The 16040-nt window shown below is 44.9% G+C and overlaps 1 protein-coding gene and 1 long non-coding RNA gene across 5 annotated transcripts in view; both read left to right on the top strand.

The window, feature by feature from the left end:
* Positions 1-1286: 1286 nt before the first annotated feature.
* LOC132072869 (uncharacterized) lies at positions 1287-10268 on the top strand. Its single transcript, XR_009418420.1, has 3 exons — positions 1287-1486; positions 1593-1672; positions 9460-10268. It is a non-coding gene; the product is annotated as an uncharacterized LOC132072869 (long non-coding RNA).
* Positions 10269-14850: 4582 nt separating this feature from the next.
* Positions 14851-16040, top strand: part of ANKRD17 (ankyrin repeat domain 17) — a 68626-nt gene continuing 67436 nt past the window's right edge. For 2 of the 4 annotated variants that reach the window (XM_059469903.1, XM_059469902.1), the window contains exon 1: positions 14851-15410. In XM_059469903.1, coding sequence (XP_059325886.1) covers positions 15048-15410 — 363 coding nt within the window. In that variant the 5' untranslated portion in view covers positions 14851-15047. The remainder of the gene's footprint in view (positions 15411-16040) is intronic. The other 2 variants (XM_059469905.1, XM_059469904.1) reach the window with 1 other exon arrangement.

Raw genomic sequence — 16040 nt, 5'->3', positions numbered from 1 at the left:
GACTCCGTATTATTCCTAATGGGAATAGTAAAATCAATTCCATGATCGGTCCTGTGGAAATTTGGCTAAGTACATGCCTAATACTTCCTTTTGTTTCTGAGTGTGAGCTTTTAAAGACTTTTGAAATAAAGCAAATGGTATGTCTAAGCCCAAAATATTTGCAGGCAGTTTTCATTCAGGAAAATGCCTAGGCAATGCATCTTATGTTCTGGAAAGGTTGCTCTTTTCTCCAGGAATAACCACATAAAATTGAGATGAGTTCATAGAATAGTTTGATACAATGGCATTTCTACAGTCTGCTGCTGTTGCAAAAACTTTCTGCATTTTCCTGAGTCTGCTCCTGATGTTTTTGTAGGTGAAAGGCAGCATTCTGATAGTGATTTCAATGAACAAGGCTCTATGTTGGGAATTAAAAGGTTATTTGGATAACTCTTACATGAAGGATGGGGCAGGAAAGCCAGGCTGGCAGAAAAGCAATGTTAGAAATGTCATAATATTAGACATGGGGCTTGTTTTCAGGTGGTTTTAGCAAAATCCCACATTTCTGGAGAATGATGGGAATTGATGAGCAATCTGGAGCTTTCAGACCTATGCTGCTTTAGCCTAACAAAATCTGGGGAAAGAGCTTGTTAATTCAGTCTGTAATTATTTCACTGACCATATTCCTCTGTCAGAGAAGAGACATCTCCTTTCAAATCTTAAGAGAGCATTCAGTGGGACAGAAACACACATTTAGGTATTTTGTGGATAACTACAAGGTAGTAAAAATCTGTGGTATTGGTGAATGATGTCTTGGAATAGCTCTTGAGATGCTCTCAGGCTGTACCAAAGAAGTCTCCAGAAAACTACTGCTAAGGGCAGGGAGAGCAAAGCTGAAATTCAGCACATGATTGCAGTGTTGCATCTTGGAAGCTCTCTGGAATTTTCCCTTGCAGCATTGTGCAGTGTTAGCAGGAACACTCCTGGTCCCCTGGAGTTAATATGTAAGTTTGGAATACAGGGTCCATGTTTATTTCTAGATATCTTCTGTTGTCTGTCCTGTACTTGATGCCAATGGTTCATGTAACTGCTGAGAGCTGAACTCCAATGCTCATGTTTGTTTAACAGTATTAAATAGTATACTGAGTTTCTTGTTACTCAGTGCTTTCACACTGCATTGATTTCACTCCAACAAAGTTGTCCTGGTATTAGAAAAAGGAATTTATTAGAAAATGGCATTTTAGGATGATCCATTTTCACACTCATTTATGTCTAAAGTTACATATGATGACTACTTTTTATTCCAGGTGTGGGGAACCAAAGGGCAATAATTCCAAGAGTAATTGAGCTGGAAATAAAAAGGATGCATCCTTTTAAAATGTCATCATACCAGCCTGTGCAGAGTGGTAGAGCAGAAACAAAGTGGACTGAGATGTACTGATACGGAATGAGGCTCTTGAGAAAAAAATGTGTACTGTGAGAACAGCTGTCAGAGCCCTTCTGGGAAGTAAGTGCTTTTCAAAGTAATCTTTCAGAACCCAAAGGACATCAAGAAATCCTTTACTTTTGTGGCCCTCTGTTTTATTTACTGCTGTTTCTTCCTTTTTTTCAAGACCTGTAGTTCTGTTTGTGGGACTGGACCATGAGGCACACACCAAACCTGGAGACAGATGTTGCTGGGCCAGTAGCCACAGTGAGTAGCTGTTTATTAATAACTGTAATGATTAGTATACTTCTAAATAAATGTCTCTAGCTCTATATGTCTGTAGCTCTGGACATAAGGACAGCTATCAGGCATTACTTTTTTTTCCTGCTCTGGTGAAGGATGTTTGCCATTCTTATCACTGATGTCTGATTCCTGTGCAGAACAAGTCAGACATCTCAGATATATGGCTTTTGTTTGAACAGAGATGGACTCATGGATACAAAGCAAACATAAAGACTCAAGGGGTCTGATCACTGTGGCAGAACGGGCAGAGACTGCTCAGCTGTAGCTAATAGTATTCCATGTCAGGTGTATCTCGTGAGCATATCCATCAGTGAGTTCTGGTACTCAGCTGTTCCTCTTCTGCCATCAGCCACCCACCTGCAGTGTTAGTGAGTTCTGGATCATTCAGATAAGGGTTTTTGAATCACCAAGATTACTGTTATTGCTGATCCTGTGCACTTGATCTCCAGGCCATTCTAGCATCCCTACTCCTTTGTCTCACAAGTCCACAGTGTAGTGATGTAGCTGTTTTCCTTATTTGTGACTGTTTGCCAACATCATTCTTTGGCAGCAGGAACAAGAACAGCTTTGCTTTGCCTATTAAGCATTCGATTGCCTGAATATATCCAAATATACAGCCTTCAGTGCTTTTTGAGGGTGTCAATTCTGAGACTTCTCAGGACTTGTCTCTAGTTTCCATGTCTGTCACTGTTATATTTTCTGAAAAATCCCTTTGCCAGGATTTCATCTCCTGGGAGGCTGAGAAGCCTCAGAAAAGAATGAAAACAATAATTATCTGATTGCTTTGGAATGTGGTCTGGAGATCGTTTACCACCAGGTGCATCTTTGGTTGGTTCCATGTGAATTGTTTTAACTTCATGACCAATCACAGCCAGCTGTGCTGGACTCTGAGATAGTCAAGAGTTTTATTCTTCATTCTTGTTAAGCCTTCTGTCCGTATCCTTCCCTTTCTCTAGTATAGTTTTAGTATAGCATTCTTTTAATATAATACCATAAAATAATAAGTTAGCCTTCTGAGAACATGGAGTCATTCTCATCTCTCACCTCATCCTGGGTACCTCACAAAGACCACACATGTCCCTATGACTTTTTGCTCTGCCAGTACCAGTAGGAAATCCACAAGATAGCTGAGTATTGGCATCATCTCTTATCCATTTCTAAGGTCCCTCAACAAAAATCAGTGTTGTATCTTGGTATGGGTGTATCTAAATACAAAATAGATGTGGGAGAGTAATACCCGAGGTGCAGCATTGCTCTATTCAGGAAGTCCTTCTCAGGGAGAGATTTTTCTTCAGTAGTTCTTATAATGCCTTTGATCATTGTCTCTGGAACTGAAATCGTTGTGGTGCTGTGATTGATGTTTGGCTCATGATAGGACTATCGGTGGAGATCTATTTTCTTCCTCTTGCATAAGTCCCAGAGACCTTTGGAATCCAGTGCATTCACTTGTGCCCTAGAAACTTTTTGGCACTCAGTTTCCAATTTCTGTGCTGCTCTGCTATGCTACCTGATGACCTTTGGCAGGAGAGAAGAGCCATTTAATGTGGTACAGTCAAGAGCCAATGCTGAAAGCTTCTGCTTGGCAAGATATTGTTAATATTTCTTTCCTAAGTTTGATGTGCTTTAGCAATAAAATAAATAGTGAAAACTTTTGAGGAGCAGCAGGAAATGTTTGGAGCATTTTTTGTTTTGCTTTTCTTTAGGCCATTGATCTGTAACCTTCAAATTTTTAAAAAAACCTGTTTTTATAACTGTAAGCTGTTTTTTTGCTAAAATCAGAAACAAAACGTGTAAAATGAATTAATGATTCTGGGAGCCCCTGGGTTTGCTCTCAACTTGAAACACTTTAGGAGCTGAAAAAAATTCTGTGTGTCTAGAGGGACTGTAGGACTTGTGGAAAATTTCTGCCCACAATGTTACTGCATCATCTGGCAGTACTGACATTCTTACTTGCCTTATTTTTCATTTAGTTTCATTGTAAACTTAGGGTTTTCCTATTCTGGCCTAAAAACTGCTAAGCTGGTAAATATTTTTCCCTTCATGTCCATCTCCATAGAAACGGATTCTGTTACTGCTAGAATTGTTCTCTTGTGCTGTTTTTTCTTTTAGGATCTTGGGGTTTCTTTGCTGGTTTCTTTCTTGGGAAAATGCTAGTTCATCCATTTAAGACAACTTGTAAATGTTCAAGCATTAAGGACATAAAAGGAGTTATTCTTTTCTCAGCCTTTCCTCTATTCCTGAGCAAACAATTTCTTTAGATAAAGCCCTCATAACTTTGAAAAATTAAAATATAGTAGTTTTACATGAAGTCCTGGAGCAAGAATAGTGTTTTCCACCTCTAATATTCCCTACTGTCTTTGGAATTTCTTTAGCTAACTGTCAGGGGCCTCAGGTGGCACCTCAGCAGGAAAAGAAAAAATGGTAGAGCCATTTTTAGGTCCTTGTTACTGGAGCAGGCAGGACAAGACATTTTAAAATTTGGCACTGCCATTTACTTGCTGACATAAAAAGATAGTCCACTTCTGCATATTATGCTGCAATTACAAATTCTAGGCTGTATGAATGAAATGGGAAGCATCTTTCCCCATAAGTGAAATCCAAAGACAGGGTGAAATATTTCCACATTCTGCCTTAGCCTGTGAAGCCAAATTCAGTTAGTCAAATCCAAGTACCTGTACTTTTCTGTTGTAAAAATCAACTCTTTTTCAAGCAGCATTCAACTAGACCACTTTTATTAGGTGAGCTCTGGCTTGTAGTTCCAGGTTCAGTACTTCCTTCAATGTCAATCAGATTGGCAATGATATTACCAGGATGTAAGGATCTCTTAAAGAGAACCGGAGTTGCAGCAGCAACAAAACATTGTCTTTCTTCAGGTTGCTGTTTTCCTTCCCATGTTCTCCTTCAACTGGATTTGTTGCACTATGACATGTAGTTCTGGAAACTTGGGATTCCCAGAGTTAAGGAAGTGGCTACACGTAAGACAAAACTGAGGAAATATTTCTCAGGTTTTTTGTTTGTTTTTCTTAAGAGTAGTGCTTATAAACTCTGACTTTCGAAGGGGTGAATAGCTGGGGTTTGAAATTCAGGCTCTCTGAGGGCCTTCAGGAAGACTTGATTTTAGAAGAAAGGTTCCTCACTATATTTCCAGAATCAGAAAAATTTAATCAGAGACCAAAAACTGCAATTGAGCTTAGCAATGATCTGTATAGTTCATGTGGTTCTCTTAAATAAGTTATCAAAAGATTGGTCCATACATCAGAGGAACTAAAGAAATCTATCAGGCAGATCTGTGTCTGTGCAAAGCCCAAATATCAGTGATTTTTTTTTTTGTTGTTTTTTTTTTTTTTAATTTCAATACTACACTGGGAGTCCTTCTTAAGCCATACAAAGAAATATTAACAAACTCTTTGCACATGAAGCTTTTGGTGTTGTCTTTTGGATCAATTAGGCAGAGGCTACACTCCCAAGGGCATTCCTCTGTGGTGCTCTCCAACCCCATGCTGGCAGTCCTTGACATTTGCTTTCTGCCTAAAGGCTTTTTTTGCTCAAACCAGCAGTGCTTCAATATTGCCAGCCAGGCATATCCACAGGTCTCAGAAATAACTCAGGAAATTCAATTATAACAATTGGTGTAGTAGTGCCCTTCTCTGGTACCTTCAGTTCAGTGTGAACTTGGGGTTCTGACGTTGCTCCTTGACTCTGAGTGCAGGAAAGCAGAGTTTTCCCAGTGCAAAGAGGCTTAAGGCTTCCCTTAAAGTCAGTGTAGATCTAGGCAGATGCCTGGCTCCCTGGACTGGGAGATTGGAAGCTGGGCAAATCATGTTTGATCCAATTTCTCCCAGTTCCTGCTGGCAGAGAGGACAGCCTAGTGCTAAGTCAAGACTGAGGGCACTGTTCCTGGTGAGCCCAGGAAGCCTGAAAATGCTGTGAGTCTGAGATGAACACAAGTCTCATGGTTTCTGAGGTCCTGCTGCACTGTTGGGCACTGCAGCCTCTCTGCTGTCAGCAAGGAGGAGTTCTGGGATGGATCCTTTGACATGCCAGAATACAAATGTTCTTGTGTCACTTGACAGAAATCTCTCAAGTTCAGAGTTTGCCCTCCCTGCAGGTTTGTCAGAGCCAATATGGAAATATAACTGGACTTTATGAAAGTTTATCAGTACTCTGATGTTTCCAGTGAAACATTTTGGATTCAATTCATTTACATGCTTTATTGGTGCTGGGTTATTGGTTGGATTTGATGATCATGAAGAGACCAGTTTGGTCAGTCACAATCTGCCCTTAGTGAAGCTGTCCTGGGTCGCTGCTCTGTCTTGGATGTGCCTCACACTGATTCCATGAAGATCTGCTCCAAGATCTTCCCTGGCACAGAGGTAAGGCTCACCAGTCTGTAGTTCCATGGGTCTTGCTTTCTACGCCTCTTAGAAAAAGTTCCCCTGTCCCCAGTCCCTGAAAACTTCACCTGATGGCTGTGACTGTTCCAAGATGATGGGCAGTGGCTTGGAGACCACGTCAGTTCCCCAGGACCTTGGGATGTGTGTCATCAGAGATTTGCGGCTTTAGAATGTTCCATGTCATTCCCACTATCCCACGGTCACAAAACAGAAACCCCACTGACATGGGTTTAGGTTATTTTGCCTGTCCACCCACAATATGAAAACTTCACACTCCAGCTGCTCATAAAATTCAATCCAGAAGAACATAACATCAGAATTGAAAATTGTGTGGAGAAACTGAAATTGAGACTAGGCTTGCCTAGGAACTTCTGTGTGTTGTGTTAGTTAGTTTTCAAAGAAAAGTGAGATTATTTTATTTGATTCTTTGTTATCAGCTAGGTAACCTCTTTGCTTCCCCTTCTGAAAGAGAAATCAGGTTTTCCATTCCTACTTTTAGTATATAACTGCACTTTAGGCAGAGACTCCTATCTCTTGGGCACTGATATTGCTTAAGGAGCTTTTTGGCAACTCACTAAGGTTACCAGGTTTTCTGTGCAGGATTTTGAAATATATTCAGCATTGACCTAATTCTGGTCTTGTTGAAGTCAGTGCCAAAACTTGCCTGATTTTTCTGGAAAGCGAGCTAGATAAAAGGCAGATTTTCAACCCTCCCTTTAGGGAAGTTATTTCACAGCAAATCACCGCAACGTGTTTAGATTGGTTAGTGGATGAGTAGGATGTACCTGCAAAAGCAGGTCTAGCTCAGGTCATACCGAGACTACTCTAAAAACGATGTTCAATCTTTTCCTAAAGGAGAGCTCTGACGGAGAAAGCTGTGCTGTGTCCTGAGTAAACAGGTATCAGCATTCCATAAGAACTAGCCCCATGAAGCATTTTCCAAGCTCTCAGGCAGGAGCAATCTGCCACCTACTGTTAACATAGCTATTTGCACAAAGAGGCTGTAGACCTCAAAACTGAGAAAAATTTCATATTCCTGTTGGCAAAGACAGTGACAATCGTAGAGAATTGCCACAATGATGTATCTAAAAAAGAGATCAGCCCTCACTGGAGTTGGATTAGTAATAGAGAGAAAACTCAGCTTGTTGATTAGTAATGATGTGTGATTTATTTGGTGCTCTTATTGCAAATTATTTGTGTAATCCTTATGGACGCACTTTTCTTGGAGAGTGTTTGCGTTGTCCTTACAGGAGTCCTTTTAAATTAAAGAAACACAGAATGTGAGAAGTTCCTTAAGATATGAGGTACTGCTGATAGAGCACTCCACAAATTCTGGACTCCTTTTCTGGCTTGTGACAGCCATATCTAACCAAGAGATGCACAGGATTTGGCATTAGGGTACATAAATGTTACATGTCAAGTGCTTTGCTGAATCCAAGTTTAAAACTCACTGAAATTAAGCAGCATTTAAGCGTTTTGGTGTACATAGAGAGACTGTAGGGATGTCTGAATGTAAGCCTGGTAATTTATATTCAAACTGAGTTCTACAAAGTTAAGTATTGGAAATTAATATATTGTCTTTAAATCTGCAGACTTGAGAACTGAGCTGAGGCATTGAATCAGCATTCATGAATCAAAATAAAAGTTATAGATTTACCTTTCGAGATGCTCATAGGCTTACTCACTGGACAGTTTTAAGTTTGACATTTGAGATATTTCCTCATCAAAAAAATGTAAATTAACTCAGAGTCATAAAGAAGAAAGTAAGAGAATGACAAGCGACAGAAAATTCACCACACCAGCAATTTTTCTCTTTATTGAAAAGGTCCCTAATTGAGGAACACAGAGCTATTCAAGGCAGCTCCTAACTTTGTAACTAGCTAACAATAAAGTCAATGGCATTGTAAATGCCACACACACACACAGAAATGCTTGTTTAGCCTGCTGAAAATAAATTGCATGTAAAACAATCATTTCATATTTACTGTCAAATAAAAAAAAATCAAGACATAGATATTTAAGAATCAAATGCTTTAGTAAAAATTAGTTTCCAAAGCATTGGAAAGAATTAAAATCAGACTAATTTTAGCTGCAGGTGTGCTGCCGGCTTTTAGCTCCACCTGCTGAGTCCAACTGAAATAACAGCAAGCTTGAGCTCTCCTCTGTTTTTAAAAACCCTGTCCCAAGGGCCCCTAAAGCTGAGCAGGAACCCACAACACTAGTCAATAAGTGAAATAGCACACAGTTAGCAAGTGAGGGCAGGTTCTGCTTGAAAACAGAGGCTCCACGGGACCTTGGGGGTTAGGGAATTTTAGACCGTCAAAAACTTGTAGATGGTTTTTCTAGTTGTAATTTGAATTCTGTAAAAATGTTCTTCCATTTTAAGTGCCTTTCTGAGATAGCAAAGGCATTTCATACACTGCCTTCACTGAATCCAAGGTCTTACTGAGTTTTACATGGAGATTCCCACTCCCTTCCTTATCCAGAGATAAAACTACCCTGGGAGGATAAATATTTTCAAGGCACACTATATGAGGAGAGAAAAAACAGCCTGAGCCTTGTTGTTCTGCATGCCAGCAGAAGGCTGCTTGCATTGAGATCTTCCAAGCTGCTCCAGGAGAAGCTGTTTCAAGGACTAATTTCAGAACTAATCAATTGTTGACTTTAAAAAGTGGTTACTATAGAAATTATCATTATGGATTGGCTGAACCCAGGCAAAACACTAAGTGTAAGAAATGTTTAACCTTCTAGCTGACTCCTGTGCAACCCACAGCTGATGCTGCCTTAAATGTCAGCAATTAAAAAATAAAATTAAAATAAGAGAAACAACCAACAAAACATTTATTTGACAAGTAAGCTTTAGGGTTCAAATATAGGTGATGCAGCTTTGGCTTGAGAGGTGTCATTTAGAGTTTTGGATTACAGATCCCTTTTACACAAAATACACAAAAAAAATCACTTTATCTTATGATTTATCTTGTCTTTGTTTTATGTCACCTGTGACCACGCTTGAAGAGAATGAATCCAGAATCTTCTCCAGATGCCCTTTGCCTCTATTTGCTATGGTGTTTTTCAGGTTAATACTCACAAAGGATCATTGTTTTGAAACCTTATAAAGCAAATTAGGAGCCTAAAACACACCTTTGGAATAATTTATGCATGTTAAAATGTAAGGCTCACAAAGCACTAATGCATTTTAGGATTTAAAGTGCTTAAGCCATTTCTTAACGAAGACTCCCCAAGTACTACATATATTACAGAACCAATGTTTTGTTTTTTAACAGAGCACTTGCAGATTTATAAATTGAATCAATTGTTGAAAGGTTTTACTTTCTGTATTTGTTTTTCCTGTCACAGTTCTCCCTGTGAGGAGGTGGTCACAGCTGATGTTGTAAGAGCACCATCAGTGTCTGGTAGGGAACAGGAACGACTCGCAAGGCACTCGAGCGGGACGTGTCTGTGTGTTTGCAGTGCCATGGATCATGGGTCAGGACAGCCAAGGGCAAATCACCTGCCTTACTGCACCCCAGAGGCTGGGGCTGGTCCCAAAGGGGCTCTCACACTGCAGGGCTTTGAGCGTCAACAGTAATGTCAGTGCACTTTGGGTGTGAACAGGAAAGTAAATTTACCTTCTGCTGTACCTCTGTGCACTTCTCCTGGGCTAGCAGTGCTCCTCTTCAATTCTCCACCTGTCTGGATTGTCTTTATTTTCTTTACTCACAAGGCCACACCACCTGAGATGCTCACAGGAAACTCGCTGTAATGAAGAAATGCAGATAGTAAGTGTAATTTAAAGCAAATTACATGGCTCCATAAAATCTGTTCTAAATGATTCTTTTCCAAGTGCAATTTACTGGGATTAAAACTGAGTGGTTTAGACAAGGCTTAAAATGTCTGTCATGGAAAACTGCATTTCTCTGAATGTTCAAACATTTGTGTTCCTCTCCTTCTTTCTCCCTTTGCCTTGGACAGCAGGCATTGCATGCTTGCTGAACAACTTCACTTCTGTTACTTCTGTTTAAAATCAGTCATGGTGGTGTAATTGTAGCTAATCTTACCACCCATTTCCTAGATGGATCTTCCATCTAGGCACCAAGGAGGTCCAGTGAGCGAGTCCCTTGTGTGTGTGTTGAAACAATGCAGGCTGGGGTTCACAGTTCCCTGAATGATACACATCAAAACATTCCAGCACATATAGAAGCTGCAATGGTGGCAAAACTGTACATCTCAAAGACAACACAAGCATTCACCAGTCAGAATGGCAGGACTGGGGTTTGGATTGAAGTTTATTTGGATGGTCAACTTGGTAGCCTTGTGGAAGTTAGAGCAGTCCTGAGTTTGGGTTAAAAATTCAAGAAGTTTTGAACTTTTTTCAGTCCCTGTATTAATTACAAACAAAACTCATGCTCTCTTGCTCCCTGGCCTTGACAATAACACTTCTTCCAGTGGCTCTAAAAGAAACTGAAAGCAGATCCTTGAGGATAATTATACCACAGCAGAGGTTTCAACACATTGTTTGTCCTGTAGAACTTTTTAAGGAATCTGGCACACAGGAGACAGTTCCTGAAAGTATTCACTGAACCCAGACCCCAAGCTTTCCCACTACTCCTATGAAGTGCTCAGTGGAATGATCAATAACCTGGAGAAAAATGAATAAGTGCAGAATCAGAAATCACAGATGAAAAAGAGAACAAAGGATTTTCATTTTTCTCAATATTTAGGAGGGTGGTGAGGCCCTGGCACAGGTAGTCCAGAGCAGCTGTGGCTGCCCCATGCCTGGAAGTGTCCAAGGCCAGGTTGGACAGGGCTTGGAGCACCCTGGGATAGTGAAGGGTGTCCTTGCTCGTGGCAGGGGTGGGAACTGGGTGGTCTTTAACATCTATTTCAACCCAGACCAGTTTGTGGTTCTATGACTGTATGATTTCCTGCAGCTTTATGCTACCAGTAACCCCAAGCGCCCTAAGTTAACCAACTTCACAGACTGGCCAGGGAAGGAAATGTGGTTTTTAGGAATTACTGCCCTATTTAGAGCCTACATTGACTTTTCAGTGATCTGCGATCCATTCCATAAGAGCCCTATGAACAGGAAACACAGCTATGGGTCGTACACTGTTGTGGAAACTGGGACACAAAAAAACCCTTAATTAAAAAAAAAAATCTGGATTGTTTACTCCTTCATTATGTCTTGGTGATTATCATAGTATTTACAACAATGTTTTAGTTTGGGTTTCTAAAATATAAAGTGCAAGAGAAGTGTTGCACCTTCCCGAGGCATTCAAACCATCCAAACCAAGATGCTTAGGAGCAGACTTGTGTTGGCAGCTTTTGCCTACGACTCAATCAAATCTTATAAACCCCATGGGTTTAAGACTGAGTGTCTCTAAAGAACTCAAGTGCTTTGCTTGCTGCTGCACTCACAGAATCTGAGTCATTTAGGTTGGGAACCTCTTACACGACCATGGAGTCCAAGCGGTGACCAGTCTCCAGCATGTCAACCAGCCCAGAGTACTGGGTGGCCTGTCCAGCTGTCTTTTGAGCACCTTCAGGAGTTGAAATAACCGCGGGCAGAAGACTTTTCTCCTTTTTAATGCCCTTATTAAAAGTGATCAGCTCTGGGGGGAGAATTGAGGGGTCCATGCTCACACTGCCACTTGTCCCAGGAGTGACTGGAGAGGAGGAACAGTGCAGCTTTGTCCACTGGTCTATGGGCAGAGCCGGGGCTTTCGTCCTCACGATAGCATCGAGAAATTCTTTGTTCCTCCGGGCTGACCTCCAGGGTGCTACCTCTGGCCGAGGTCCTCCCTGGCTAGGGTGAGGGGGAAAAAAGGGTCTCAGCATCTCTGCAGGCTCTGGGCTTTGTTCCTCACGTCTAGTTATCACTTTGATTTGTCACTTTTGTGTTGGCTCGCTGTTTTAGGGGGTTTTGGCTAGGTTTGGTGAGGGGTCTCTCCTGCTGTATGCTGGATCCGATGTCATTTGCATGTTGACTCGATGTCCCTTCCCCTCCACCGTCTGGGTGTCATCTTCTAGGAAGCAGCAGGGTGTCACTGGACAAAAGGCGGAATTCTTAACCATCAACGACAGGTAGTTAATGAAAATGACTGGTGCTTACAATAACAAACAACCCTGGCACCAACTGGTCCAACTTGTTCACTCTGCAACCTTTTAAAAAAATTGGCAGCTTTTTCTACTTATAACAGGAATGGTAACTCCACCCCTTCCCTGAGCAGTCCCAATGCTTGACAACCCTTTCTGCGAATAAATTCTTCCTCATTTCCCAACTGAACCTCCCGTGGCACAACCTGAGGCTTGTTTCTTCTTCTATTGCTTGTGAACTGGGAGCAGAGCCCAAGCTCTACCTGGCTGCACCCTCCTGTCTACAGGGAGTTCTGGAGTTCCTTGAGCCTCCTTTTCTCCAGGCTGAGCCCCCCAGCTCCCTCAGCTGCTCCTCATGATTTCCTCTCTAGATCCTTCACCTGCTGCACTCCAGCACAAAAGGCTCAAGCTGGGGTGGCGGGGAGAGCAGTGAAACGGAGGAAATGGACTTGCCCTGCAGTGCCGAACGAGGAGGAGCCACTCTTTGATAAGAACAGAGGTCACCGCCATAAAAGAAACGGCACAAACAGACACAAGCGGCGCTGCTAACCGCGCTCCATGCGACCCCGGCCTGGGGAGAACCACACACACATTAAATACTATGGCTGCCTTCGGTAGCAAGAAGCTGGAGCCTTTCCAAGTCGAACAGCCCGAATGGATATTTGCAATAAGGCGCAAACGCAGCCGGTCTCACAGGCAGATTTGTGATACAGTGTAGCCAAGAGTGAGCGCAGCCCGAGCTCCGCGGCAGAGCCGCTCACTGGAGGCCATTCCCCGGGAAGGGACAGAGAGAGGGCAGAAAACAGCTCCAAGGGTAACACCCAGCCCTGCAGCCACCCTTCCCGCACACAGGCGGGTCAATGTGGTGCATTTGGACCCGTCTGGCTGCTCGTACAGCCAGAGCCATCTCAGGTGTGTTTTGTTTAAAGTCACCCACCTCTCGCATCAAACACTGAAGTGGCGTCCTTGTCACACCACAAATCTCAGCTGGTCGGGCTGAGATTACCTGTATTTACTCCTTGTGGTGACAACAAATAATGCATAAATGCTAAAAAATATATTTATTATATGTAATTGTAACAAATAACAAAGGTTTCATCTCTGCTTCCGCCCCGATAGAAACCACTAAAATCAAAGCATTTGCATTAATTTTAATGCAAAAAAACCTATATATGTAAGAGGACAAAAGTATTATTGTAACTGATCTCCCATCACACATCTCATGCTGGTGTGGTTTGAGATTTCTGCACAGTCACACCAGGAAGTTGGAGGCAGGTGGCTTAGAGTATTCAATTTATTCCTCCTGGATTACATCAAACTATCATCTGCAGAGATATTTATAAAGGAATAAGAAATAATATATAGATATATTATATATATAATAATATATAGACCTTGCACCTGAAGATTAGAAGTTAATCTTCTGCATTGGAAGGCACAATGAGCACCAGTTGAGGATTTATTTTAAAAAGAATGTGTGATTTCAGAGGAGCTGCACACCTGACCGGTGCTGTCCACCATCAGCCAAATAAGAGAAAACATCTAATTACTCAAATGACAACAATCTCTTTTCATTTCTGTAAAATATAACCAGAACAGGCATTGTTGGTTTGAAACACCAATTCCAAGACACCCATAGTGTACCGGTGCATAGAGCCATTACTGATCTTAACAATCGTGTGTTTCTGTGGTGAAAATAATTTTTATTTCCAACAGGTCTAAAAAGACTTGGTCTGCCCTAATGGAGGCAACAGTATTAATAACCCAAGTGCACTCTGGGGATGAAAATCTGGGCTGGGGGGCCTGAGGGCTGAGCCAGGGCATAATGGCATATTCAAAGGGTTTCATTAAAGAAATATGGTCAAATTGGCATGGGCATCTTAATGTTGGTTGTTTTTAGTGAAATTGTAAGAAAATTATTGTAAAACAGGGATTTGGAGGTTACTCTTGAATGCATAATGCTTGGTGGGAACGAATTGTGTACAACACAGAATCCCAGAAACACTTAGGCTGGAAAAGACCAACGACTTCAACCTCTGACAGATCACCACAGACTGCCATGTCCAATCGTTCCTTGGACATCGCTTTTAACTGGAATTCCGTGCTCTGTGGTTTCACCGACCACCACTTTTAGCGATACTCTACCAATTTACTTTCTGACCCTTTCAACGACGCCCCCCCCCGTAATTTCTATTATCAGACGCGTTAGGAGGTTGCTTTTTAATGCATATTGTCCTCACGGTGTGAGAGACCATCACTTTTAGGCGGAATTCTGAGTGCTGTGGGGTTTCAACACGGGCCTTCCCTCACGGCGTTTTCCCGCCCTAGGCGCGCTCCCAGGACCCCGCCGGGCCCTGAGGGGGTAACTCGGCACCTCTGTGCCCACGGGGGGGCCTTCGGGGAAGGTTCCCGACGGAGGCCAGGCCGAGGCACCGTTGCCCTTACCGAGGCGCAGCGGGCCGAAGGCTGAGGGTGATGACGCAAGCAGCGGTTCCGGCGCCGGGGCGGTGACCGAGGCGGCGGCGCGGGCGGAAGGAAGGGAAGGAGGCGGGGGGGGGGGAAAGGGGTGTCTAGCCGCCGCCGCCGCCGCCGCCGCGGTTCCACTGCCGGGAGCGGGGCAGGGCCGTGAGGGGAGCGGGAGCGGGCGGCGTGAGGGGAGAGCGCGAGCGCGCGCCGCGTGAGGGGAGCGCGAGCGGCGCGAGCGGCGGCCGCCGGAAGTATCGCGAGAGTTGGCGCGGCGGCGGCGCCGGCGCTAGAGGTGACCGAGGCAGCAGCGGCCGCGGGCGCCTCCTCCTCTTTTTCCTCCTCCTCCTCCTCCTCCTTCTCCTCCTTTTCCTTCCTCTCCGGCCATGGAGAAGGCGGTCGGCGCGGCGGTAGCGGTGACGGCGGAGGAGGGAGGCGGTGAGGGCGGCGGCGGCGAGGCCGGCAGCGCCACAGCGGGGCCTGGTCCCCCGGAGGGGCCGAGCGGCCCCGCCGCGCCCCCGTCGCCGTGCGGGCCCGGGGCGGCCGGGCTGGTGCGGGTGTGCGACCTCCTGCTGAAGAAGAAGGCGGTGCCGGGCAAGGCGAAGCGCGGCGGGCGGGCGGCCCGGCCGGCCAGCAGCAGCGAGAGCGGCGGCGGCGGCAGCGAGAGCAGCAACAACGGCAGCGACGACGAGGAAGAGGAGGAGGAGGAGGAGGAAGACGAGGAGGAGGAGGAAGAGGAGGTCTCCGAGGTACGGCGCGGGGGAGGCCCCGGGGGTTTCCCCGCTGATCCGGTTTCATAATTCCAGCTGGCTCCCGGCTCCCCCCGCCCTCGGCCCTGCGGCAGAGCCGGGAAGGGGCAGCACCGGGAAGGGGCAGCACCTCGTGGCGGGGCACGGCCGATCCCGGCCTCCGGTCGCGCCCGCCGCGGGGAGCGGTCCCGGGCCCCCTGCTCGCCGGGATGCGGGGCCAGCGGCCCCCAGCTTTCCCCAGGGCTCGGGGGTTCCCTGCGAGCCGCAGCCAGCGGCCGCCTTCGTCCCTGGTGTGGTTTATCCCGAAGGGAAAGCGCGGGGGCCGCCGCAGGTGCTGTGTACCATGTGCTGTGCCGCGGCGGTCGCGGGAGCCGGGAGAGCGAGAGCCGAGCGGTGGCAATGCTGCTGGCTGGCAGGGCCGGCATGAGGCTCCGCGGGCAGGCCCGAGCGCTGCCTGCCGGGCTGGGAAGGTGCTGGCGCGCCCAGCGGTGGGAATAGATCCTCTGGGAGTGCGTGTGCAGGTAAAGCGGGTGAAGGTGCAGCTGAAGGTGCAGCCAGGCGAGGGCTGCCAGAGAGCCCAGGGTGTTGAACTGTTGAGGGGCGTTTTCTCCGAACCTGAAAGCCGCCCTG

The sequence above is a fragment of the Ammospiza nelsoni genome, chromosome 4 (genome assembly GCF_027579445.1).
Source record: "Ammospiza nelsoni isolate bAmmNel1 chromosome 4, bAmmNel1.pri, whole genome shotgun sequence".
NCBI lineage: Eukaryota > Metazoa > Chordata > Aves > Passeriformes > Passerellidae > Ammospiza > Ammospiza nelsoni.
This window is presented reverse-complemented; position numbering and strand designations above follow the sequence as displayed.